Here is a 25,743-nt window from a genome sequence, read left to right as displayed (position 1 = left end):
TTGCAATAATTTAACACTAATCTGAAGGATGCTCATGACCTGTAGCCATGCTCACTGTACGTCTCCTGTTTTGGTCAAGAATGATGATGCATCACCCTCCAGCCAAAATGAGGCACAGCCAACTCTAATGTATTCTTCCTCTCCATTCATTTTAAGAAACTCAAGCAGAAAAAAAAGGATAATGTGAATTGTCAAATACAGGAAGAATGACTCCTTCATTTTGATATAAGTTTTTCTATTGATGTCTATGATTTTTTATCACTTAATTGTAAGTTTAAAGCATGAAGGTATTCCATTTTCCACTAGCTCAAAACAATAAACATTCATATTTCAAGTACTTCTTTACAGCTGAAAAAGAGACTGAAAAAACTAACATTATTCACAAGAGCAGATTTTTTTATTATTATGTTTCATCTTATTGAAAGAACTGTATCATGAGAAAAATATGAAAAAACATTCAGGCAAACATTTAAACAAAATAAATTTAAAATGACTGCTTTCATTTGTACATGGTACAGATAGACAGGTGTGGCTAGAAAACAGTTTAATCCCTCTAGCTAAAGTTAGTGAGAGAAACATGAATAGTCAAATATTCTTTTTCTGTGTGTGCATATGTACATATGCATTAAAAAAATTTCAAGGAGTTAAAACCCACATGAATATAAATACCAAAAGCTGGTCGTTACCTACTCATACACTTTATTCTTGTACTTAGTACCATTATCAATGGAGACCTAACTGGGTCATAGTAACTGTCAACATATTCAAACCCTTACAGAAATGGACAGTGTTCTAAACTCAGAACATCCTAATTTTGCCTTTGTGGACACATCTTCCCTTCTCCAGCGACAACATTTCATGGGAGGAAAAAGAAAATTATATTTCAGAATAAATATTAATGGCAAACTACTAAATGGCAACAGTCTTAGTGCCAACTGCTCAACTGGTAACTGTGTACCACCTGCTAGTTCATGTCATTTCATTTTCTTTATTTATTTAGTCATTAAATCCATAAAAATCTTTCATGTTTCCTTTACTGGACTGAATGTTCAGGGACTAAGCAACCCTGAGAGGGACATGCAACTGCACTTAACAGCTTTATTTTGGTGCCTAAGAGAAGACTGAAAAGATATACATTTTTAAGATATATAAATTATACAACACAGGCTCCAATGTACTTATGAGAGCAGAGCAAATGACACTTGGAAGAAAAGTGTCCCATACATAGTGTTTTGTTGGGCAGCCCTTCTAAGAAGTTAGGATTTTATCCATGACAGCCCATGTGTTGAACTTGAAGAGAAAGCATGAATTTTTCTTTTTCACCAAATACCATTTTCACAATAGAAGGCTAAGCTCACAAACTGTAAGGTAATAAAGACGAAAACAAAAAGCAAAAGCAAAAAACTCAGCCCCTAAAGAGCAACCACCCCCCACCACCCTAGCAGCCATGTAATTATTTGTTGAACTTAAATGATGGGAATCTCATTACCATATTCTTAAGGTTTCCCTACTCTAAACTACAAGATATAGTACTACATTCCAAAAACCAGTATAGTCAATACTTTCAAATCAAAGGAAAACAATCAGAACAGCAAGGATGAGCATGGCTGTACCATTTGAGCAGAAATAAAGAAAAATAAATTTAGAACATAGTGATGAAACTTCTACTAGTTAGCCTTGCTTACATGAATTTCAAAAAATAAAGGAAAAAAAAAAGTCTTCAGATTTTATACATCTTTTTTTCAACTAGGTACATTTAATTGCAACCAGTAGGCACTCCACCAAAACACAGTATTTGCAATCTCCGTCTCTTTAACCGAGAGAGATTACTTTGGCCTCAGTATTGCTACACTACAATTTTTCTGCTTCAGAACATGCAGTTCATACATTTTACAGTTTTACTGCCATAGTCAATGCATTCTGGCCCAATACACTCACAGCAGGCGTTGTGAAACCATCGGTATTTGGATGCTCCCATGGATTCGCAAGAGATCTTGCACTGATGTATTGACATGCAGTCGTCAAAATACACCACAGTACACATGTGTTCTAAACCAAAACGGGGAAAAAAATTGGTTTAAAGGGTCTTAAAATAATGTTAAAGGTTAGTTAAAATTTTATTAAATGTGCAGCTTTTGAAGTAGGATTGCAAATAGTCATGACAATGAGCCATAAAGAAAAAAAGAGGTGATAGTGAAAGCAGAGGGAAGAGACAGAGACCCAAGGGGCAGTCTACCAACTTCAAGTTTTCAGTGTCTACAACTCAACCTGCTGTCTGCTCTGCCTCTGGATTGATTTATTTCTACATATAGTCATAGGCAAGAATGTTTTTGTTGGGATTCTTCTGTGTCCCACAGTTATGAGGGATACCTTTTAAAGTATAAAGATGGGCTATGCCAAAATAAAAAGCAAGCATGTGTCCTCTGAATGTAATATCTTTATCACCAAGATACCACTTTCACAGTTGCCAGCAGTTACTATATGCTATCATTTAAAAGTTCAGTTTTAGAGAAGTTGCTTAAAAACCAACAAAACCCACTTAAGTGTAAACATTCTCCCCTATAACTCAACAATATTCTTAAACTGCATTAAATCACAGAGCTAGAGAATTACACTTTCCTCTACCTGAAGCTGCACACTTTTTTCTTCTTTTTATAGCAACAACGCCAGCTCTAGTACTAAGATTAAGAAACTCCTTTTGCCTAAGCATCGACCTAATTCCTCTAATATCCATGCAATTACTTGAAATGCCATGAAGTTTAGTGTTGCAACCTCACACTGGAGCTAAGGCATTCACCACAACTATGAAACAAAAACATCTCTCCCCAGTCTACTTCCAGTTCTCCAAGCTGACAGATTCTACCAGCTTTCTTCTGTGCTGATCAGGTGATTACACTGTAACTCGTTTCATCCTCCGAAGGATCCTGATTGCATCACATTTACCCAAACCTAACTTGGCATACTTTGGTGAAAAGCACAACCAAAAGCTGTCTGCAAACATAAATGTCCCACTTGCACATATCACACAGACTTGGGAGCAGGAGATGTCTTTCTACCCCATTACTACTTATGGCGTGTGGATCCAGAAGAAACATACTGACCTACATTCCAATATGGATTAGAAAAACATATTCCAAACATAAATCAAGACAGTGGGTTTTTTTAAATTATTATGGAGATATGGAGAAGGGTGAGTAACTGAAGGACTCTTGGAGCAGTGTAGCTGTTCACCATAGTGTTTATTCAGTCTCTTATCTGTGAGTACATCTTGGAAGGCTGAAATGCACCAGAACCTCCCCTTCAAAATATTGGTGCCCAACAAGAGCAGCAACCTCAGCAGTATTCATCTCTCAAGGCAAGGTACTAAGGTTAGGTACAAAGGTGAGTTGAGGCCAACAGGGTCTGCATCACCCCACAAGCCATCAGATCTATTCAGTTTCCCCAGAACCAACACAGTTGGCAAGGGACAGTACAATGTAAAGGAGAGGACAGTGTACCCACCAACTTTTCTGAGGATGCATCATCTTCCTTGACTACCCTTTTAAGAATTATCGTTTGTCAAAACATCTATGAGGGAACCCTGATCACTGTCAAACTATTTTACTATGACCTAAACAGCTGCAAGAGGGTCACAGGATCTGCTGCCAGCCCACTGAAAGCAAGAGAGTATTAACTGCCTTGTTCAGGCTCTGAACTGACACACACTTCTTGCAGACACCATATACAGTGCAACAGGCAATAAAGGATCTTGGGGAGAAAGTGCAGACCCACAGCGGCAGCAGTTTTCTGCTCCCAGGAAAGCTGCGCTGTGAGTAAAGCTGCAAGTTGTCCAAGAAACCTTGGAGTACCTGAAGGACCACTGGTAATGTCAACAAAACACACTGTGGCTGTGTAAGTCCTTTCTCATTCTTGGTCCTTTTATTTCTATGACCCTTTATAATAAGGCTGAGGCACAGCAACCAGAGGAGTTCTCAGAGAACAAAACCACTGCCTGAAACCAACCAACGTATCTACAGCTTCAGTAACGATACTTGATTCACACAGGAGAGAGGAACAGACCAAAACAGAAGTGTGTGCTATGGTAGCACGAGCAAAGTGAGCAGCCAGGTATATACCTGAAGCGGTCAGCCAAAGCTGAAAAGTGGCAGGGAGATGTAGCCACCACAGCCTCATAGGCAAGAATCCACCCAGGTGCTGTGCAACAGCTCCATCTTGTTATGGAGGATGCACAAGAACTTGACAACACTTCATTACCAGCAACAAAATACTAAGTTTGCCTGGGTGCCAAGGAGGAGCACACAGCTTCCATTCCCTGGAGGTCCAGGCATTCCCAGGTACTTGTTCCCCTCACTCCTCATAAGAGGTTTTCAGTGGAAGCGTAAAGTGTGAGAAAGTAGAGGTGGGTCTCCAAGCAGTCTTCATCATGAGATTGAAGCACCAGTGTCCTATCGGTCATCCAGTTCAGTGCTGGTGTGCAAGCATGGGAACCTTACAGAAGCCTCTCTAAGAAGTATCTTCATACCCTCTTGCTTAATCACAGTTCACTCCTCTGATACTTTTTCAGTAGTTTTCTTCTCAAGTTTGACCTTAAATATCAAGGGTCAGTCTTAGAAGGTGTCAGCTGGAGGTATACAGCCTCTGCCCCAAAACAAGCAATCCTGGCTAATCCAGAAAGACTACTTGCTGCAAAATCAGCTTTTGAGATGCCATCTCCACCTCACTGTCCTAGTCTCTGGATCAGCTCGAGAAGGCAAAATCACTCATGGCTCTCTCTAGATAGTAGTGGAACAACTCTAAAGAAACCAGTCCTCTCCAAAGGGTGGCCAGAAGTGCTCACTGCTATCATGTTGGTCACTCGCAACATGCAAAGGAAAGCCTGCAGTAGGTCAGGAAAACTCATCAGGAAAGTTACGCACACTCTGAGGTGGTTTAGCTGTTCCCAGCACTTGCAGGCTGTCTTCGCACCAGAGAATGACTAGCCCCCTCTGTGTTTGGAGACATCTGTGTTCACCTTCATGTTAACCTCATCTATGTCAGTACCAGTTCAGAAGTCCTAGAGAAGCCCAGTTCATCAGGTAATGCCTGCTTGAACCTCTTGTGGAAAAAAGCGTGTGATTTCTAGCATGTAAAGATCAGTAACACTGAAATGAGAGACTGAAGATGTCTCGTTTGGCGAAAGAGGCCAGAGGACAAGCAGCACCAGGTCCATAACCCTGGCAAAACCAGATGACAGCAATCAGGCCCTGCAAGACTGGAGAGACTGGTTCATCGACCACTCTCCCAGGACCAAAACTGGAACCAAAGCCAGACCTCAACCTTATTAAAGTGGCAGCAACAACCAAGGACATTAATCTTGACTGAGTGGAGAAGAAGGTTTATTTTCACTTGCACACAAGCCAAGCAAATTAGGTCCTAGGGGACTAGTCCAAAAGTGCTGTGAAGGGGAGAGGACAGACTCCACATAGTAGGCCAGAGCCAGCAGTAGGCCTGGCTGGTTCCCAGTAGCTCTCCTAAGCAGCTGGAGGACATGCTCCGACGTATATGCTACCAAACAGTTTCTGAAATCTTGCTGACTCAGAGACTTGCCACATCTGAAGGAGCCAGATTGGCCAGGGCGCACTTTGTTCATCATGGGACACTCCTGGTTCCTTCCTCAGGAGAGTCCCTGTGCCCCTATAGAGAATGAATTACTGAAAGCAGGAACGTTCCTCACCTGAAGCATTAAATCCCGTTTTCTAGGCTGCAGAAACAGTTACACAGGGGGGAAAAAAAATTACACACCTACAGGCTCAGCTGGGATCCGGGAGAGTATTTAAATTGTTTCACAAACCTAATTACACTGCCATCACTTGGCACCCTCAGTGTACATAAAAAGGATGTTACTTAGTGCAGTAACAGCTCTTTCATTTGCATTTTGCCCATTTTCACACTGCAAGGACTACAGGCTACAGGTGCAGGGAGGAAGATGCAGCAGCATTCTTTTATTTTTTTTCCAGAACATGAGTTTCTCGCTGGTTTTTTCCCTCAATTCATACTCAACAAAGGTTGTGTAGGAGAAACAACAATCAAGACTAAATTCAAAATGACCAGAAGAAATTGACTCATGTTTCTATCAGGCTTTGCTATGATACTGTCTGTGCTGCCACTGAGATCTGTGTTGGTGCACTACAGAGGAATTTAGCAACTCAGAGAAAACAATTCAGTTCTTGTAAGTTAAGGAAAAATGCCTATCTACAAGATGAAAAAAACTTTCCCAGTTAATAACAATTCCCCATATGTTACATTTGAACTTAAAAGTGCTATGTAAGTTCAGTTGTCTGCTGGTCTGTTTATCAGTACCTCTGAAAGTACTTTAAAAAGGTAACTGTCCATCTACCAGCCACAACATTTTATGCCAGTCAGAACTTATAAAAAGAAACATTTAACAAAAAATAAAAACAACATCTTCCTAGTGTACCTAGGGAGGAAGATGCCACTTTATGGGATTTCTAACTCTTCCTTATCTGGCTGGTTCTACGGGGGGAACAGAAGCACAGAGTGGACGCCATCCCCCCCATGTCACCAAGCAGCGTAAGTCAGAAACCCTGAACTACAACACAGATTTTGTTTCATCAGCTGCCAAAAGATTATCTAGTTCCTCTCTGTCCTGCCAACATCCTGTCACCATCTGAAACAATTAAGCTTATTTAAACATCTGAACTCACAGTTCAGAGAGCTCTGAGGGTATCAGCTAAAAGTAAAGCAAAAAAGAATAAAGTATAAATGTAGCTCTAGATTAATAATCATCACAATCCTCTCTGAAGCAGCGCCTCAAATGCCAGAAACTACTGATACAAAGAACAGCAGCAGCTCCAGCAGCGCATGCATGCTTTGGCAGCTAAAACGTTACAAGTCAATCCACAGGAGGAAAGGGAAGACACTCATTAAGATAATAACGAGGAAGTTCAAGGTCTGGCGGCTGGGCTTGCGGCCAGCTGGGGCGAGAAAGGAATGCTTTATATCCCACCGCACCCCATCTCCTCCCGGATCCATGGGCGCCCTCCCGGGGCCAGGGGCTTCACGCCGCTCTAGGCACAAAGCTTAGGGGTTCCTGTGGCTGGGGCTGCTTTTATTGGCACTCACCCAGAACTGTATCGAGCAAGTCCGACACCCTGGACGAGCTTAACAGCAATCCCTGCGTGAACACGCATTAAAATTAAAATTAGAGCTGCTGTTACATGACAAGGGGTATCTGTAGGCAGCGCCTCTATGCATTTTGGGATGTATTCCAGAAGACAGCACAGACTACTGTCCTCTTATCAAAATCTACCTCTCATAAGCTCCTCTCCCTTCACAGGCAACGCAGTAGGCTGCTGCCAGAACACCATGTTGGAGTGAAGCATGCAAAGAGTCACAGAAGAACCTCAAAATGGAGGAGGCACAGCACTCTAAGGAAAACATAAAGGATCCACGTTCCTGCTCTCAGGGATATTCCTTCAAATCCCTGAATGTCACGGCCTTGAAGACAACTGCTCAGCAAGTCACCCAAAGGACGTCTCCATTTGCAAAATGTGCCTGTAAGCTTAGCAGCATGTTTGGGGAGCAGGAAAGGGTAAAGAAATGGTCTTCAGCTTCTTCCACTACAGGCTATGGTTATTTACTGCAACTGAGCACACACACGCACAGGCCCACCCTCTGTTACTGGGGTTCTTCTAACACGCCACAGTGACTTGACTGTGTGACGGATTTTTGCACAAGCAGAAGCCATCAGACACCAGCAACTTCCTGGGCTTCCTCTCTGTGCCCATGCTCACAAAGCTCTTTAGCCTTTGACCTCCTACCACTCCACCTTTTGGTTGCCGCTTCCCCAATGAACTCATGAAAAAAGTATTAAAACCAATGCCAACCCAGGGCTCACACAACACCCAACACAAGAGGTACAATTCCTCAGTTGTCCTTGCTTCCACCATAATAAACATCAACTGACCCAGGTTAGCAGCCAGCTTTTCTTTCCACCTTCTTCTGTTCTCAATGCACAAATCATCCATGTTTTTATAATCAAAATTTAACATGACTTCTGAAAAAGCAGAGCACTACAAAGTTATTAACATTGTGACCAAGGAGAGACTCCTCAACAGGTTTACATATTCAGATACTTAAAGTACAGCATTGTTGAAAGCCATTTTCTACCTTTCCCAGTTCTTCACTGATCACTAAGACGGAGGAGGCATAGCCAGTGATTACAAGAACAGCTCTGACATTTATTTCTGCTCTAAGTGTCTACTGAAGCCCAAAAACCAGTGGCGTTTTGTAACTATTTCTAAATATAACTGTTGTTTTTGGACTACCATCATTCCACTGAAAGGTCTCTCAACCTAATCTCTGATACATTCTCAGTAAATGAAATGAAGGAGACTTTTGACTAAGAAAAAATTGCAGTGTTATGTATTTGTCCATGCTGTTAAACTCAGAACCCCTCCACACCCTTGAGATGCAATTCAAATTCCAAGTTTAATCCAAAACTATCATTAGCCCGTTTTGTTGGTATGGTAGTAAAGGACTGTCAGGGAATAGCCATTTGTTACTGCACCTAAGTACAGTGGGATATATTCAAGATTGTTCCAAGAATATTTTTTTTTCCAACTATAATTTATATCTTTAAATACGGTAGTGCTTGCACACAGGGCTTTTTGTGGTTTGCCATTTAACATGGTTTTCTGCATCATTCTCATAATGTCAAGCAAGTATTTTAATAACATCAAAGACATGAATGAGATTCTTTCTGACCATCTGGTTTCCCAGTTCTGGAATTAATTTCTTTTTCTAACGTACCTTAACCAAAGGAAATTAGAAAAGTTGCCATTATGGTCCTATTTAACCAACTCCTGCTCAGTCCTACTCAGAAACGTAACTAGGTCAAAGGTTCACCATGGTATAGAAAAGCAGCACGTCCATCAATTAAGGTATCTTTCATTGATAAGATAAAAGAGTCATTACAACAGCAACAGATGGAGTTACTAATACTTAAAGTGTGTGTTGGGAAGGAAGAAAAGCATTAATTATGCTAATAAATCAGATGCTATTTTTTCCCTGTTAAGCAGGGAGCTCTTTATGAGCTTCTTTTAAGTCTGATGTATTGATTTGCAGCGAAAAGTATTTCAGGTTTAAGACGGAAACAAAGAAGCAGAGAGCATTTTTCTTCTGCCACTGTTTCCACTACCTCAACCTTCTCATCTTACCGCTGCCATCAGCAAACAATATTCTGAAGTCTGTGCTCTAAACTAAATGTGAGAATATAAAAAAGTTGATAGAAAATAAGAGGAATGAGTCGTACGTTAACAACCCCCCAAACTGCTTGTTTTTAAGACTGTCTGTCACATATCCCTCGTCAACATAAAGAGCGATCTTGTTAATCTTACTCAGGTTAGCTATTAATCCTGGATTTCATACAAATTATCTTTCTAAAGAGCTAAAGTTATGTCAGCTCAGATGAAAAATTAAACATCTACTTCACATGCAATGGTTTATAGCACATGTCTTTCTCAGACCTCTGAAGCCAAGCATTTTAGTTGCCTGCCCCTGCAATGATACATGATTTGGATCCAGTTTTTGGTTTGTCCTGTCTCCTAGATGCAGGTAACTGCTTCACAGTCAAAGAACATCCCATGCCAGTGCACATGAAATATCGTGAACAAGCTATCTCATGCCACAGGAGGAATTATAGAGATAACAAATTCCTGTGGTTCAGTGTCTCCTAAGACCATCAGACACATTAACACCATCTTCCAAGTTCCTCACTACTTTTGCCTCACTCGTTTTGTTAGGTCTTGCTCAAAATTAGACTGAACTTTTCATGCTTTTTTATGTGAAAAGAAGAAGAGAGCACAGACAAGCACAGAAGACGCACTGAGAAAGCTCCTGGAAGAGATAAGAGGAAACGCTAGGAATTTACATACTACACTCATTACCTTTGTCATTCGAGTAAGATGTGTGGACATTGTTGCTTGGAACAGAGACATTTTGATGCTGTGGCTGGTTCACTGTTTCTAAAAAGGAAACGAGGTTCTCATGGTGTGACAGTTCTTCTGCCACAGGGAAGGAAACAATATTCCAGTTCAGCTGAGTATCCCCTTCTGTCAGCGCCCGGAAAAGTGAAGGAATCGGTTCATGCAATTCCTCAACAGTGCTCTTGGATGTTGGAGGGGTGTCGCTGTAATTGCGGGGATTGCACATACCTGCAGAGGAGTGAAACAGTAAGTTACACAAAACTCCCTAAACTCTTCTTCTTTAAACAGGCTGTAAATATTCAGAAAATTAAAATTGCCTTTTTTTTTTTTTTGCTAAGCAGAACTGAGCATTTTATATATGTATATATATATATATATATATCTCCCACTCTTAGCTCAATAGCAGAAGTGCCACCAAATACAGCAGGATGAGCTTTCCATAACAGCAGGTTTCAGATCTCTGCAGACTTCCACAAAACACATCTGCGACTTGTGAGATCCAAATGAAAAGAAAAACCTAATCTACACGGCACTTTGCTTCCCTTTTTACGCTAGCATCACAGTTCGGAGTATGAAGAGTTCAACGAGAGGTTTGTTTCCCCTGGAAAAAGAGTCAAAGCACAGTAAAATCGATCCTAGCATAAATCTGGAATGAAAGGTTACGACTGAAGGAAGATAGTATCTTGACAAGTCCTGAGGTACATGAAGCTTTTGATCACAATTCAAGTATTCGATCTCGTCTGCTGCAGCAGTGCACTAGATCTTATTAGTCATCTGCCACAGATGCAAAGATCACTATCAGGAGGGAGCAAGAGTCTCAATTACTTTACCTGCTTAGAGACAGCTCAGATGAACCTTTTTTGCTACTTAATTGGAGGGGTCATTACAGGCAAAATGCTTATTTCCAGGTTACCCCTTCCTTATTGTTTCAATGTCTTTTGTGGTATCTCTTTTGAAACCTTGTAATCCTCTTTACCACTTCCTACAAAATCCTTTTGTGATGTGCAATGCAGGAGCCAGTTTTTCATTATAACCATTTAAACACTAACATTTATTGCCAACAATGAAACTGAAGGGTACCTTGATTTAATCCAAACATTGACACAACCAAGATTAAAAAGAAAAGTTGTATCTGCACATGTATTTAAACTCAGAAGCCATAAAACACTATTAGAAGTCACCTGTCAAAAGACAGACAAATCCATTTTCCTCATGTCCATATGGATATGATTTTGGGTAGTTTCACAGATACAGTTTTAGACAGCTACAGCTGCAAAGCACATCAGTTCTTAAAACGTCTTGTATCAAAGCGATATGAGACATAAATCTTCAAAGTCTACCTGTCCCACACAACTAGAGAAGCATCTCCTGCCCTGCAGGCACATTAGGACTCCAGCTTCAGAAATCATGTTTAACTAGAACCTCATACAAAACCACAGTCTTTTCAACCTAAGTATATGGATTTGCATAATGAACAAAACAGAGTGAAGTTTGCCCATGACGATTAGCATGAGATCCTGCAAATCTTAAGCAAGTGGTTAGCATTACCAGCACTTAATAGAAGGAACAACACAAGATAGTCTGCTCCTATTACAAAAGTGAGCCTAGCACTAGGTAGAAAAAAAGTGCCTCTCCTTCAAACATCAGGTCACACTAAAAAATTCCACTTAGGCAAACTTCCTAGCATAAACCATTATTTTCCTACTCCTCTCAACTAGGCTTGTTCTTCATAGTTGTTCCTGGACTCGCTGCTTTAATAAAGAAAATTATATCCCTGCATTATCAACTTTTAGTAAGCGCTTGGAATACTCACCATACAATTGTAATAAAGGATGCTCACCAAAAATTTAACTAGGAAGATATCAAACCAGGTAGGAGTTTGGAACATATACATCAAGAGACATATACCTTACTTCATGTTATTGTATCAATGCTGTGGAACTGAAACTAGTGAGCTTTTCTAGAGGCCCCTGCTGTCAGGTTCAATTCAGAAAATAAATTCCACCAATAAGAAGGACACACAGGAAAACAATAAAATCAAGATTGTTTATCCAATTATTACAGAATGTGTACAGTTTGTCTACATATCAATCCAGTATGAAAATATTATCTTAAGATGTTACCAAGAAACCACTGCTCACAGTTTAATGGGTAACTGCTCATTCCACAAAGATCCTTCCCTCTTACTATTTTTAGAAGTATTTGAATTGTAATTATAATTATAATAATTTTAATTTTATAATAATTACAATAATATAGTAGCTTAGGTTAAAGCAAAAATAAAAAAGCTCACTTAAGAGCAACTGTTAAAGAACAAACATGTCTACATTACTGCTTTGGAAGCCAATGAATTAAGACAAAATTTGATAACCAGAATTTGAAAAGTAACAAAGCCATTATGCTAGAGCTAGGTCACCTGCAACTGAAGGAAATACAAATGTATTCATCTGTAACAAGCCATAAAATGTTCCTTTCAGTTTAAGTATTTTTCTCCTTCTTTTGTCCGGTCTTCTTACTCACCTCTCTTACTACATAGCTGAGATTTTAGCCAGCCCACAGAGCTGTATACAGTCTCAATCCATCTTTCTTGGATGAGAAGATGTAGAAATGGGCTGTCAGAATGATGGAAGCAGACAAGACTGTCTGTAAAGGACTAGAAGACCTTAACCCACAAAGCTGAGAAAAAGTAGAGAAAAGAGGAACTTGTCGCTCTCCTACCTCTTGTGTCTTTGTCGCTGCCAGAGCAGGGAGAGAACATCCCCACAAAACACAGGGCATCAACTGATCATATGTAAAATTAATGCTGGAGAGCAGGAGGTAATTCCTGACCTCAGAGCAGAAATGACCCAAAAGACATGAAAACCTATCAGCTTTTACATTTGACTTGATCAGCTTATATAAAGAGACTTAAATATCAGCTCAAGTATCAGCAAAGAACCATCTCCAGGAAGCCGGGCATGGCACACGCTCCTCTCTCCTCATCTGAATAAGGCTACAGCAAGCACAACCCTACACAGAAAAGAAGAATTCCTTCTGAATAGGGCTGTATCACAAAACCAACAAGGTCTGAGGCACCTGACTCCTCCTCTTCACAATCCCACGAGGTGGGTTCTTCGACTCCCTAGAAGAGATTGGTACACTAAGCCTGGCTTCCTACAGCAGATAATGGTTCTGAACTAGGGAAATAACCTATTATCCAATTCCCCATCTCTGACTCAACAACAGCACACTTTAGTACTGCATCACAACAATCAAGAAGACATTGGAAGCGTAAAGGGGATGAGGAGAAAAGGAGATACGTATATGTATTTCACTTTTCAAGGAGCCCATTAAAACACTTCTGATCAAATAGGAAAAACAAACTTTAGGGTCTCTTTCTAAACGTATATCCTCCACAGGTGCAGGGGCTGAAAATACTTTATGCCATTGGGAAGACTCACACGCGCGCAGGACGATGCTACTCCACTGCTTACTGAAAGACAGTAATGCAAAGGGAAGCCAGACAGAACCAAGCAAAACCAGGATGCCAGAAAACGTATTCACATCATGATGGAACAGAAGAAGCAATGGACTGCGCTGAAGAGAAGCATTTTGAAGCTAATCTTCTTCACGAATTCACTAAAGACCCAGCCAGCCAAAGAGGCTGAGACACAACACTCAGGATGCATCCCTTTCATGGAAGCCAGGTGGATTCTGGATGGCAGCAGAGGGAGACTTAAGCAACCACAGGAGGATTAAGCTTTCAATACCTTTAAAATATGAGACAAAGCTAGAATATATGCCCCTTAAGCGAGGTCAGCATTCACTTGCAGAGATCTGGGAACTCTGAACACTACCCGTCAGTAGTAATGCTGTTCTTGTTAAGAGTGTAATCTAACCCTACAACGAGAACTTGTATGCCTCTTTCTTTCACAAACAGCTCTTTTTGCAAATACAAGAATAATGAAAATGTTGGGCCATGCACATTTACTACTAGTCCCAAGGATTCAAAAGGGAACTCAAAACTAAAATTGTCCCTCTGCGGTATCTGTCAATCCACTTTAGAGTTGGAAACCTCCATATAGCATCTAACCCCATGAAGCAGGTGCTGCATAGTTTCCTCAAGATGACAATTTAAAAAGGAGTTCATGTTTTAGAGACAAAATTAACAGTCGGTTACGATGACATAAACCGAGCAAAATCTGGACTACCGTCACCCCCCACTCCACAGAGCAGATAGAGCCTTCAGATGTCTGGTTCCCCACAGTAATTTGTTCAGTACACACAGAATGAGCTGCAAGATGTTTAAAGCACAGATTCTCTCCCGATGTTTTACTTCTATTATAAGACTGTGAGCTCAGCGTGTGGCAGGAGGAAGCAATTAAAAAAAAGAAAAAAGACAAATTCAGAGAAATGCAAACTTACCAACACAGTCACAGCACTCATCCCAAAGTGTGCCCAGGCAGAGCATGCACTCCTTACAGCAGGAACAGTTTCCTTCCCCAGGGCGGCACTGACACAGCTCCTGGAAACAACAGAAACTCATTACACCACAGCAACCCCAGATGTAAAGCACTAACACGGCAGAGCAATTCTTCCTCAAGCCGCAACTCAAATTACGGCATTAAAAAAGCTTAGTACACTAATACAGTGAGTAAACGGTAAAACAGTTCCAGCCAAAGAACTGATCTTAGTTTACAAAAGGATTTTTTGCAAGAAGTTTTTTTTTTTTAAAGGTGAAATTCTGAAGGCAAACCTGAACTCAGCATTTAAAAGAGAAAAAACCCCTATTCGTGAGAAGGGTGTGTGCACTTCTATGTATCCCTGAATCTACAGGTTCTTTGAATGTTTTCCCCATCACAGCAGGAAATCCAAATGATATCTCTTTATATATAAATAGTGCACATATGTTATAATTTAGTTTAAAAAGGAAGCTACCATAAGCAGCATGTGCAAACTCAAGAAGAGATATGACATCTACCATCACACCTATTAGTGGATTCTAAAAGAAACTTGTTTGGTTAAGTCATCTGACCACAGGATTTTGTGCATCTCTGGACACTTGTTACACATTGCTCTACATCTGCAATATTAGTGACCAGATAATATTTTTTTTTCCCAGGTCCAGCTGACTCATTTTTGCTATTATGAAAACAACCCTATCCCTCCTTCCCCCCCGAGTCGACACCCTGGGATACTTCCAACACTGCTGGAGCCTCTAGAAGGTGAAATGGTATGCACACACATTTTTCTTTCACTGTTATTAAGCTAGAAAAATAGAAAAGACGTGGAAGCAAGACGACAAACCTTTCATGTTACCTAAACCAGAAGGTTTACCAGTCCTGTTGAAGACACCGCACTTGTGGACCTCAAACCATGGAAAAAGCCTACACAGATGAAGGAAATCTAAAACCAAGGCGGTCTCCTTCCCTCTAGCTCAAATCCATACTAGTAATTCCAGTTCAGCAAAAGACTGTGGCTACATGATGACAATATCTGGGCTTGAATTACACTGTAGTGCAAAACATGGACAGACAAGAAGTCATATTTGGTTGTCCTGTCTAAGAATTTGGCTTTGATGATGCCTGCCTAACTATCACATTACGCACAACTGGTGAGAAAACAAAATCCCGTTACTGGAAACACTGACCACGGGATCCTTTCCACTCCCAGCTTTACTGGAAGAGCCACTGGCAATCTCTGCTACGCACTGGAGCAGGGAGATGACGTCCATCCCCGCTCTTTGATCCCGTTCTCCAGAGGCAGGGGAGGGACACACCATGGTGTGGTTGGGAGATGCACGCAGACAGGAGGGAAGGGCCAGAAGATGATTTAGCACCAAATTCTCCTAACCTGGAGGCACTACCCAAGGCTCCACCAGAGGTAACCACAGCTGGGTCAGGGACAGCACTCCTTCCAGGCAGACACTAACACCACCCACAGCAACTTTTTGTAGCACCTTAGGAAGAAGCCCAGAGGGCAAAACTCCACTTTTTAAGTAACTCTTTGCCTGCTATTAAGAAGCATCAGGTAGGGAAGAAAGGTGGCGTTTTTACACCAAACATCAGCAGTGCATTTGCTAGGCAAGGTGCTGAGATGCACCTGACCACGTATGACCCTCCTTCTCTCTATTCCGCAACACTGACAACTACAAATGCCCACAGGCTGCTGGGCTGCACAGGGATGAACCTGCTCTTGCCCCAGCTCCCATGGACCACAGAAGACCAAGGAGTGCACAAAAGAGCAAAGAAGGCTTTTTAGAGGGGGAGGCCACAGTGAGGTCCAGCTAGGACATGGCTTAAGACAACAACAAACGAAGTTGCAGGGCTCCCAGTTCTCGACTAAAACTGAACAAACTCCTAAACCTGATGCAGACGTGCTATGATGCATTAACGCAGTAACAAATCATCGATTTGTTGTTTTTCCATCCACTGCATCTCAGATCACAAATCTTCTTGAAGTCAGCAAAGGAAACAAGTTTGCAAACTGCTGCATGTTCTGAGTAATGCTGAGAAATGCTGTCGCCTGCACAGCTCAACGTGAACTGTTTGCCCTGCTGAGTGAGTGAGCGTGAACTCCTGCTTCCCATGTGTTCCTGCAACATGCAGTCTTAATAAGTCCTGAATCTTTATTTACAGAGTGGAAAACTACCAAGATTTTTTACTTTTTAATCCTCAAAGTTTATTAATGTCACCTATTACTATGCCGTTTCCAAGTGAAAAACGAAAAACAGGCTTGTTAATAAAATATACAATTTTTTTCCACAAGAGGAGACACCACAAACTTAGAAAGATGACTTATGTGAATGAATGACGCATTTCTAAAATATTTATCTTACTGTTTGATAAACAGATTGTGTCAGCCTTGAGAATTAAAAGCCTGACTAAAACAACTTGAAAACCAACCATGAGTAAAATACTGTTATCTTGGCCAGAGTATTAACACATATTAGCATTAAAAATATCCTATATATTTGTTCTTCAACAGTAAAACCAGGCAAACAACTTGATAGTTATTAAAGACATTGCAACAGCAACAAGCCAGTATGTGGGAGGAAGTGACTCTCTGTAAACTATTAAATGTAATGTATAAATCAAAGCCAGAAAATTCACTAAATTTAAGTTGTTTCAGTTTTATAGATTGTATTGTGTAAGTCTAAGAGTATTCTCACTGACTGAAACGTAACCTTAAATTATACATTTGCAACAAAATAAATAAGTTCTGCTTAGGTTTGATATGCATAAGCACTAACTTGGGATAGCACCATTATACCTACAAGTATTTTAACCTTATTTTTATAAGAAGGGCTTATGAGTGGTGTATTTTATAATTTTATTTTCTATTTTTACTTTTATTTTTTTTCCCCTAACTTGGAGACGGAGGAGGGAAGAAAGAGCAACTTAATTAGCCCTCTGCACAGTTCTCCAGCTCAGAGTTTGACTGTCTCTTCAGGGCAATAACTGTATGTTTTTCCATATATGTGTTTGCACATACGTGGTTTCCTTAACCACTCTTGAGTCTTTCTGCCTGACTCATCCACACTGGATATTTGTACAGGATATATCTTTTTAAAAGAATGCTTACATGAGACGTGGGTGCAGCAAGGCAGAATGAGAAACGTTCCTTGTTGATAGCTGGGGGTGGTGAGGCGTCAGTGGAAGAAAATATTACTCATAAGTGAACTTGGCAACTTCCCAAGCTGAACTACTGAAGGTGCATTGGAGAATGTATTTTGCTAGGCAAGAAATAAGCCTCTCAGCCTAAAAATACAGCATTAATAGGAAGCAGGCATGTTCATAAAATAAAGATAGTTCTGCTACAGAGAGCAAATAAAGATTTTTTACAAGCTATTTAATATCTGCATTTTTTCAAAGCTTTCTTGAAACGACATAGACTATTTTCTCAGTGCAGTGACAAACAGGACCTGAAGGCACTGGCAACATCTTCACAAACTGGAAGCGGGAGCAAAAGAAAAAGGGCTAATGTTTTTTCCTTGAACAGTTTAATAACAGAAAATCTCCTGGAAGCAAACCAGCCAGAACTGTGTTGTTAACCCAACTGTGTTACGTACTACAGCTACAACATACACACTGAAATTAATTTTTAGATGTCCAGGGCCCTGAAATTAAGGAGTGGTATTTATTTCATACCACCAGGCTAAAAAGTCTTGGAAATCCTTTCAAGCTGACAAGTTTGTACACAAGATTAACAAGGAGGTGAAGACAAAGATGAAGAGAGATTTTAATCAGAACGATAGCGCACCAGCCAAGTTGCCTGCAGGAGATAAAACTCCGTATTCTCCAGAAAACAAGTCCTCTTCAGGGGGATCTGAAATCCAAGCCTGAACCACAGCACTGTTTGGTTCCTACGCACAGCAGCAGTTTCCAGAGCTGTTGGAGATGACACAGCAAAGCTCAGCCCCCAGCACAGCATGGACACACCAGCCAAGCCTCATCCAGCAGGTAGCTCTGCACCACCGGAGACAGCCTGGGACTCACCTCAAACCCATCTGCTATGAACAATGGTGGGAACGTCCCATCCCAGAGGTTTCTGCCTTCAAGGATTTCCTCATGTTGCTGGGACACAATATGCGCCTCTGCTCCACCCAGCGAGCGTAACCGGCCTTCTCATCTCCTCCACACATGGAAACATCTAAACAACCCGTGCATCCAAGCCAACAACAGATGTGCTCAAATAAATACTGCAATATGCATGCTGTGCGCAACCAGGGCTCGGTGGCCTACCTGCAAAGCAAGGTCAGAGTCCGTTCTCGATTTCAGTGCCCCAAACCCAGAGACGTGGGAAGGAGTGACCTCCAAAGGCTTCAAGGGAACTGATTTTGTGGTTCCACTCTGCCTACACTCCTAAGCCTTATCCACAATGCCTTCAACAACTATAGGAAGCCGCAAAGTGTTTTTTGCGGAGGCTACGGTTATGCAGAGCGATGTCTCAAACTATTCTCTTACAGGTTTTTGCTTACAGAAAAATAAGAAGTAGCCTACAAGGGCACCCATGAAGCCAGAGCCTCAAGATGTAAAATGAAAGTTGAATGCATGCGAGTTGTTGATCTTATGCTCTCTCTGTTGTGGATCTAACAAAATAAATATTTATGTAGGGACCACCCTCACGCAGAACAGCTCCTAAGGAGTTGCAGTAATGGCTGTACTGACTCCTAGCCACACTGGCAAAAATATTTATGTTAACCGTATGCTTTTTGAGAGAGATCTTTTGTCTCATTATGTCTCTATATAGGCAGCCTCACTTTCTGCACGCAGATGACAAACATTCACATTCTGTTTGCTCCCTCAGTTGTTTCCGAGTGACATTATCTTGGTTTCAAGCCATGGATTTTGCTGAACCAGAACAGTTTTAAAAACAGGTGAGGAAAAAGGATCCGGAGACAGTTAAGCAAAATCCCTCAACGCAGCATTTTAAGTTCAGATTTTTTCAAAATAGTTTAGAGAGAAAAAAAAAAATACACGGATATATTCTACTTGTATGCCTACCCAAGAAATAACAAGCACTTCATACAGCAGTGCAGCACTTCTGACACAACAGTGCTGAAGATTAATTAAAAAAAAAAGCCAAGAAGAAAGATGACAATTGTTTTAAGTGAAAGCCTTAGCAGTATTCATATCCGCAATCAGACTAGTCTGACCTGATCTGTTCTTCTATGAAGAATGAATACTGACTGGTATGTCAGGCCTGTTCGCAGGAAGGGAGCAGGTAGAGGGTGGAAAGGAAGGACTCCAGTAGCAATAACTCCACTTCTCCTGAGCTGTACTCTATTCAGACCAGCTCATAAAAACAAAGTTTAAATGCTGGGTGCCTCAAGCCTGACTCAATAAAAGTGATGACCTGAGATGTCTGTGCTTTCAGGGATGGTGGACTTCATCAGCAGCACAGGAAAAAAAGACAACACATCTTCCCTGTTTTCCCCTTCATCTGGACCAACAGCTTTCCCCCAAATTAACAAATCTGTACAACTGCACTTGCTATTCAAACACCTCATACATCCTACTTTTTAAAGGTTTCAAGCCTAGGTGTGATTTGAAAAAGTGCAACAGAAGGAACTTGGAAGCGCATCAGTTTGTCACAATGCACAATGCCCAACACACCAGCAAAAACGTTTTCTTTGAAAAGGTAAAAGTCAAAACCAACTTTCTTGATTCTGTATTTAAAAGCTCTACAGATCATGGTAGGGCTAGGAGAAACAGTAATTTTTGTTTTTAAGCAACAGCAGTACAGAAGCCAGAGAGAAGAGCTCAGCTTACAGTCAGTCTTCATTCCACAGGGTGGATTTGTGAATCTGGCAAGGATTTTTATTTGTATACCAGACAAATTTTATACAGAAGTCAATGAAATGAAGTAAAGATGGAAATGTTTCATGGCACTTCTGCATCACTTTTCAGGCTGTGACCACACATTTACAGTAAGCACGTGAGCACATTACCTGCATATGATAATTGTGCTTTGTGCTTTTGCATTTCCAATCGACAAAGAGGCAGTAAGAAACAATTTATTTTAACAAATCTGCAACTGACCACATGCAGGTTCCTTTTTTCAATACGGGGTCAATAAATAAATACTTGGTAGTTACCAGAAGTGCTTGCAATTTTGCTAGAAAAGGCCCTTTTGTTCTGCTGCACACCTCTTAACTCCTGTTATGAGAAGAGCGACCTGGTCTGAGTCTGTTTCCTTCACTGCAGACAGACACACAACGAGTCAAAAGCAGCATCTGGATTTGAGTTTAACATCCATCATGCACCAGCTCAACTCAGAAGTATTTGGTGTGTGGGGCTTGGGGGTTGGTTGTAGCAGTGTGGGGTTTTTTGTTTGGGTTTTGTTTGTTTGTTGTTTTGTTTGGGGTTTATGGCTTGTTTTGTTGTGTGTGTGTGGTGTTTTGGTGTGTTTTGGGTTGTTTGTTTTGTTATTTGTTTTTTTTTTCTTCAGGTAAATCCAGATGCTTTCAGAGCTTTCTCATTACCATTAGTAGCCATAGGAGTCTCCTGATCAAATATCTTTTCCCAATACACCTCAGGACTCTAGCACAAGTTACACCTCTACTCAAGTTCTCTCATGTGACCTTTTAGGCATGTTTTCACCAACCATACAAAGCTTATACTACGGAGAGCATCAGGCATCAACTACTGACCCTCTGCATGGGCCAGGAGAACTGAGAGTGAGCACAGATTGCAAGTTAAGGGGAAAGTCTCAGACAGCTGTGGGAGCATTGTAAGCACGTTTGAACTGCTGGTATTGGAGATATCTATAAAGAACAACTGTGGCCTACATGAAGCTTTCTAATAAACGTCTGTTTTAAATTGCTGCTTGTTCATAATATCACTAATAAAGAAGAAAGAGACTGAAAACTAACAGCATGGCTGGTAGTGGCTTCTAACAATAACCCAGCAAGCATAAACCTCGATTTGAAAAGGCTTCCATTAAAAAAAAAAAACAAAAAAAAACCAAAAAAAGGCCCACATAAACATATAAAGCAGTTGTTAATCTGCATTTCCATGTGCAGGAGACCGTAATTAACTTCTTTTAAAAAAAACCCCACTACTTAACATCAAATACCATTTACTTGTATCACTGGATCTTTTTCAAGACACAGGTCAGAAATGCTTAAAAGCAAATAAAAGAAACACAGCTCGTACCTGTATCAGGCATTTACTGACATCACTAGCACAGAGAGCCTTATTGCAGCCTGTTGACGACTGGATCCACAGTAGGAACAGGAGGAGAGCGACTGTGGGCGCCGTGATGTACTGTGACCTCATGTTTCCTCCAGGTGAGCAATTTTCACAAGTACTTCAACCAGCACTGAAATAAAAAACAGCAACTGAAAAGCCTATTGGGAAAAAAGTTAAATCCCACTCCTCTTCCCTTTTGCAGGTCCTTCAAAAAAAGAGTCTCGTCATTTGGGAAAGAAAAATAAAAGAGTCAAATTGCAGTGCTTACCAATAAATCCAACCCCTCCTCCACCAAACTTAGTTATTTGAAGCTTTCCGCTCTTGCACCTTTGGATTAGAACAGCAATAAACTAAAGGTGGATGATCTCTAGTTTGCAGTATCAAATACAATACCCTATAAAAAGTGACAATACAAAAAATGCCTTAGAAAATCCACCAATGAAGACGTAATTCTGCAAATGCACAAAGCAGACAGATTGGTTTTTGTGTGTAATACCTCCCCAGGCTAAAGGTACACGCAGGTGTTTAGGACCAAAGCTCCACAGCAGCCTTTCTACAACAAGTGTAAGGTAAGTTGCCATGTCATCTTTAATGTTGACAGACAGTTGTTTTCACACTGACAGATGTCACACAGGCTTTCAATTCAACCACAGAGTTGTTAAATTTTTTAAAGAAAAAAAAAAAATACAGACAACAACATTTAAAAGAAAAAAGCACCAGAGACTTTGAACAACGTAACTTTGAAGAGCCTTGCAAGTGTCTGCAGTCAACAGCAGAGGAGCAGCTGCTACTTCAAACAGACAGAAGAACTGGGGTTGTTCAAAGCATTCCACCTTTCTCCCTTTGTGAGACACAGCTTCTTGGCAGGTGGTATTTGTTACAAATACAGCGTGACAGTGGCGCGACAGCGAGCTCCTACTTGCACTTACCATGTCAACCCAGAGGACCCTATTGCACTAGGCACTGTACCAATACATAATAAAAGGCAGCCCATGTTTGGGCAAACTTAGAGTGAGCCTGTATTGTTCTCATAAGAGGGAAAAAAATGCTAATGGGGCACTGGATTTCTTTCTGTATCCAGAAATGTTTTTCTGCTTTATGAACCAAAAAACCCAACACTCTCAATGAACAATATACAGACATAAAAAAGTAGAAACACAAGACAATGTGCAAATAAGGCACAACTGGGACATTTAAAGTCCGTGCCAGATTAGTCTTTCTTACAATGATTATTAAATACTTCTGAACCCCTCTGCATTGGGCGCACCACCATCTGTACCCACGCAGGACTGGGAGGGTCCCCCTTGCACCACCCGGGGGCACGTGTGCAGCACACGGGCGCCTTCTCCTCACAAGGGGGTCCCCCCCCCACTTATTGTCCCCGCGAACCAGAGCAAATAAAAGTTTTCCTCCCACTACAGACGGTGCAAACCCAAACCCACGGGGCGCTGCACGATGCTTCGGCTCGATGGACGATCCGGGCGTGTTTGGACACCGCACCGCAGCGCTCCGACAGCGGGCTGTTGTGTAAAAGGCTCCCGAGGAGCGGAGCCGGAGCGATGCCGTTCCCACGACCGCTCTGCTCGGATGCACCGGACGCGTCCGTGCCCCTTCCTCCCAGCTCCCCCCACCGCCGAGTTTTCGTTTCACCGACCGCGGCTTCCCGAGACTTTTACTCGGCCTCCCCCCGGAGCACGACCCCTGCTCTCCCCCAATCCTCCTCCCCCCGCTCCTGCAGCCGCCCCAGCGGCACCGGTTCCCCCCAGCCCCGCTCGGCATCGCTCACACCCGGGGTGGAGAAGACCCCAAAAACCCCTCCCGCCCGATCAACCCGCGTTCGGCTCCCTCTCCCCACCGCCTCCCGAGAGGCCCCAAAGATGGCACTGCCAGGAGTCCGGGAGGCCGGTGACAGGGAGCGCACCCCCCTGCCCAAGCGGCCCGGGGCAGGCGGGGCCCCGCACCGCCGAAAGCCGTCCCTCCTGGCGGTAGGGGTTCGGCCTCCTCCTCCGCCGGGCAGCGAGGCGGCTGCGCCGAGCCGCACCGAAACTTTCCTGCCACAAAGAAGCAGCCGCGGCCCCGCCGCCGCCGCCGTCTCCTCCTCCCCGGCCACCGGCTCCATCCCGCCGGTGCCGCCGCCCGCACCTCTCCCTCCGCGCCCCTACCCCCGCCCGCCGGACTGGCTCACCGGACTGCTCCGCGGGCCGGGCACCCCCCGCTCCGCCGGCGGCTCTCGCTGCTCCGGAGGAGGCGGCGGCGGCGGCAGCAGAACCGCGCGCCTCGGCCCGCTGCTCCCCCCTCGGCCGCAGGCAGCGCGGAGGCGGCGGCGCGGCCTCGCACCGCCCCGCCTCGGGGCACCGTCAGGCGCCAGGACCCTCCCCCCGCCGCCGGCAGCGAGTCCCGGGACCCTCCGCCCCGGCGGGCGGCGGCTGCGCGGAGCGGGGCGGTGGGGGAGTGGAGGCTGGAGCCCGGGGCTGGGAACTTCGTGCTCCGCTCTGCCGGGAGGGACGGGAGCGGAGGGGCAAGGCGGAGGAACCTGCCTCCGCAGGGGCTGCCAGGCGGCCGGCGGGAGGGCGCTTCTTCCGGCGTGAGCGGTTCAACATCCCCTTGCCCACCCGAGTGCGAGCGGAGGAAAACGCCGACGTCGTGCGGGTAGCGAAGTTACCCCGGGGGAGCTGCGGAGGGAGGAACAGAGCGCAGGGTTTCACCCCACTGCTGTGGGACCGCAGGGCGCCTGTGAAGCCCCCGCACCAGAGGCTGCGGGCAAGGCGTGAGAAGGAAGAGAGAACGCGGGGAAAGCCGCATCGAGCGGGGTTCGCCGCATCGAGCGGGGTTCGCGGCTGGAGGGGCCCCGATGCAGCGGTGCGGAAGAGCGCCAGCCCGGCGGTGCCCCGGCAGGTGTTCGGAGAAAGAGGCGGAGGGGCTGGGGGCGGGCAGGGGCAGCCTCTGAGGAGGACGGGACCCCGGGCTTTGCAACAGCCTTGCTCAGGCTCTCAAAAACATCGCTGTGTGGGTAGTTTGTCCTTCTGCGTGCCAAGCTCCAAGGGGCCAAGGTAGGGAGTTTGGTCCCTAGAAGAAAAACACGGGAGGAACCCGTCGAGGGAACCAGAAGGCCAGAGTAGCCCTCGGGCTTCCCAGGAGACAGCCAGAGCCTGGCGAGGGAAATGCGGCCTTCTCTCCAGCAAAGGCATTGCTGTACGTGCACTCATCCCTCCTCACCTCCCAGATACCACCACGTTGTTCAGAGAAATACACAGCAGGGTGTCATCCCACAGCCTGAACTTGGGGGAAAAAAAAAAAACACGAACCTAAACAAAAAAAAAAAACCAAAAAAAAAAACCAAACTCCACAAACCACCAAAACCAAAAAACCACGACTGGAACAAACGCTGGATCCGAATCAGAGAAGCCAGGAGATCATTGTTAAAGGAACTAAAACATTTGGACAGTCCCCCTTCTTCAAGCAACTTAATCAGTTGCAACTGGAAAAACAATCTATTTCACAGATGCTGATAATAGGAAATAATCTATTGTAAAAAAAAAGCACGCTAAACCTAAGAAACATCTGGAGATTGGACTAGATGATCTTTTGAGGTCCTTTTCAATCCTTAAATTTCTGTGATTCAGATCTCCTTATAAGATGGAGTACTGCCAAAATATTTTCAATTTCATCATGAAAATGTTTGTGCTGATACTCCCAGAGGATGAGATTTCTGTTTCTCCTACAGTAAACACACTTGCACCCCTCCTCCTGCCAGCCCAGCAGGGCTGTTCCTGCCGCCATGGGGGTGCAGAACCCCCCAGCACCCCAGCACTGCCCTGCACCCGGGCGGAGCCCGACGGCCTCGCTCTGAGTGGAAACACTGAGGTACCACTGACCAGCTGCACCGAGTCCCAGCTATAAATCTGCACCGTTGTCTCCTCCAGCCCAAGTATTTTTGTCACCCCCTTTCTGCCTGGCACAGCCAACACTCCTGCAACGCAGTCTGCCTTTTCTTTATGGAATACTCTCAACTATCGCTATCTCCTACTTAGACTCTCACACTTCCAGATATGCATATTACTTTTTATTACTTTAAGTGTCTG

At 43.3% G+C, this 25,743-nt stretch overlaps 1 protein-coding gene across 2 annotated transcripts; it reads right to left on the bottom strand.

Annotated features, from left to right (window-relative positions):
- Positions 1-375: 375 nt before the first annotated feature.
- On the bottom strand, positions 376-23,997 carry TWSG1 (twisted gastrulation BMP signaling modulator 1). Of its 2 annotated transcripts, none has more exons than XM_065832520.2 (5): positions 23,847-23,997; positions 21,626-21,791; positions 14,391-14,490; positions 9,948-10,214; positions 376-2,049 (listed from the first exon to the last, which is right to left on the bottom strand). In XM_065832520.2, exons 2-5 carry the CDS (start codon positions 21,746-21,748, stop codon positions 1,868-1,870), a joined length of 672 nt encoding a protein of 223 aa, XP_065688592.1. In that variant the 5' UTR covers positions 21,749-21,791; positions 23,847-23,997; the 3' UTR covers positions 376-1,867. The 2 variants fall into 2 exon arrangements, with proteins under 2 accessions (XP_065688592.1, XP_065688593.1); XM_065832521.2 differs by lacking the exon at positions 23,847-23,997 and adding an exon at positions 21,930-22,047.
- Between the last annotated feature and the right edge of the window lie 1,746 nt (positions 23,998-25,743).

The sequence above is a fragment of the Patagioenas fasciata genome, chromosome 2 (genome assembly GCF_037038585.1).
Source record: "Patagioenas fasciata isolate bPatFas1 chromosome 2, bPatFas1.hap1, whole genome shotgun sequence".
Taxonomy (NCBI): domain Eukaryota; kingdom Metazoa; phylum Chordata; class Aves; order Columbiformes; family Columbidae; genus Patagioenas; species Patagioenas fasciata.
This window is presented reverse-complemented; position numbering and strand designations above follow the sequence as displayed.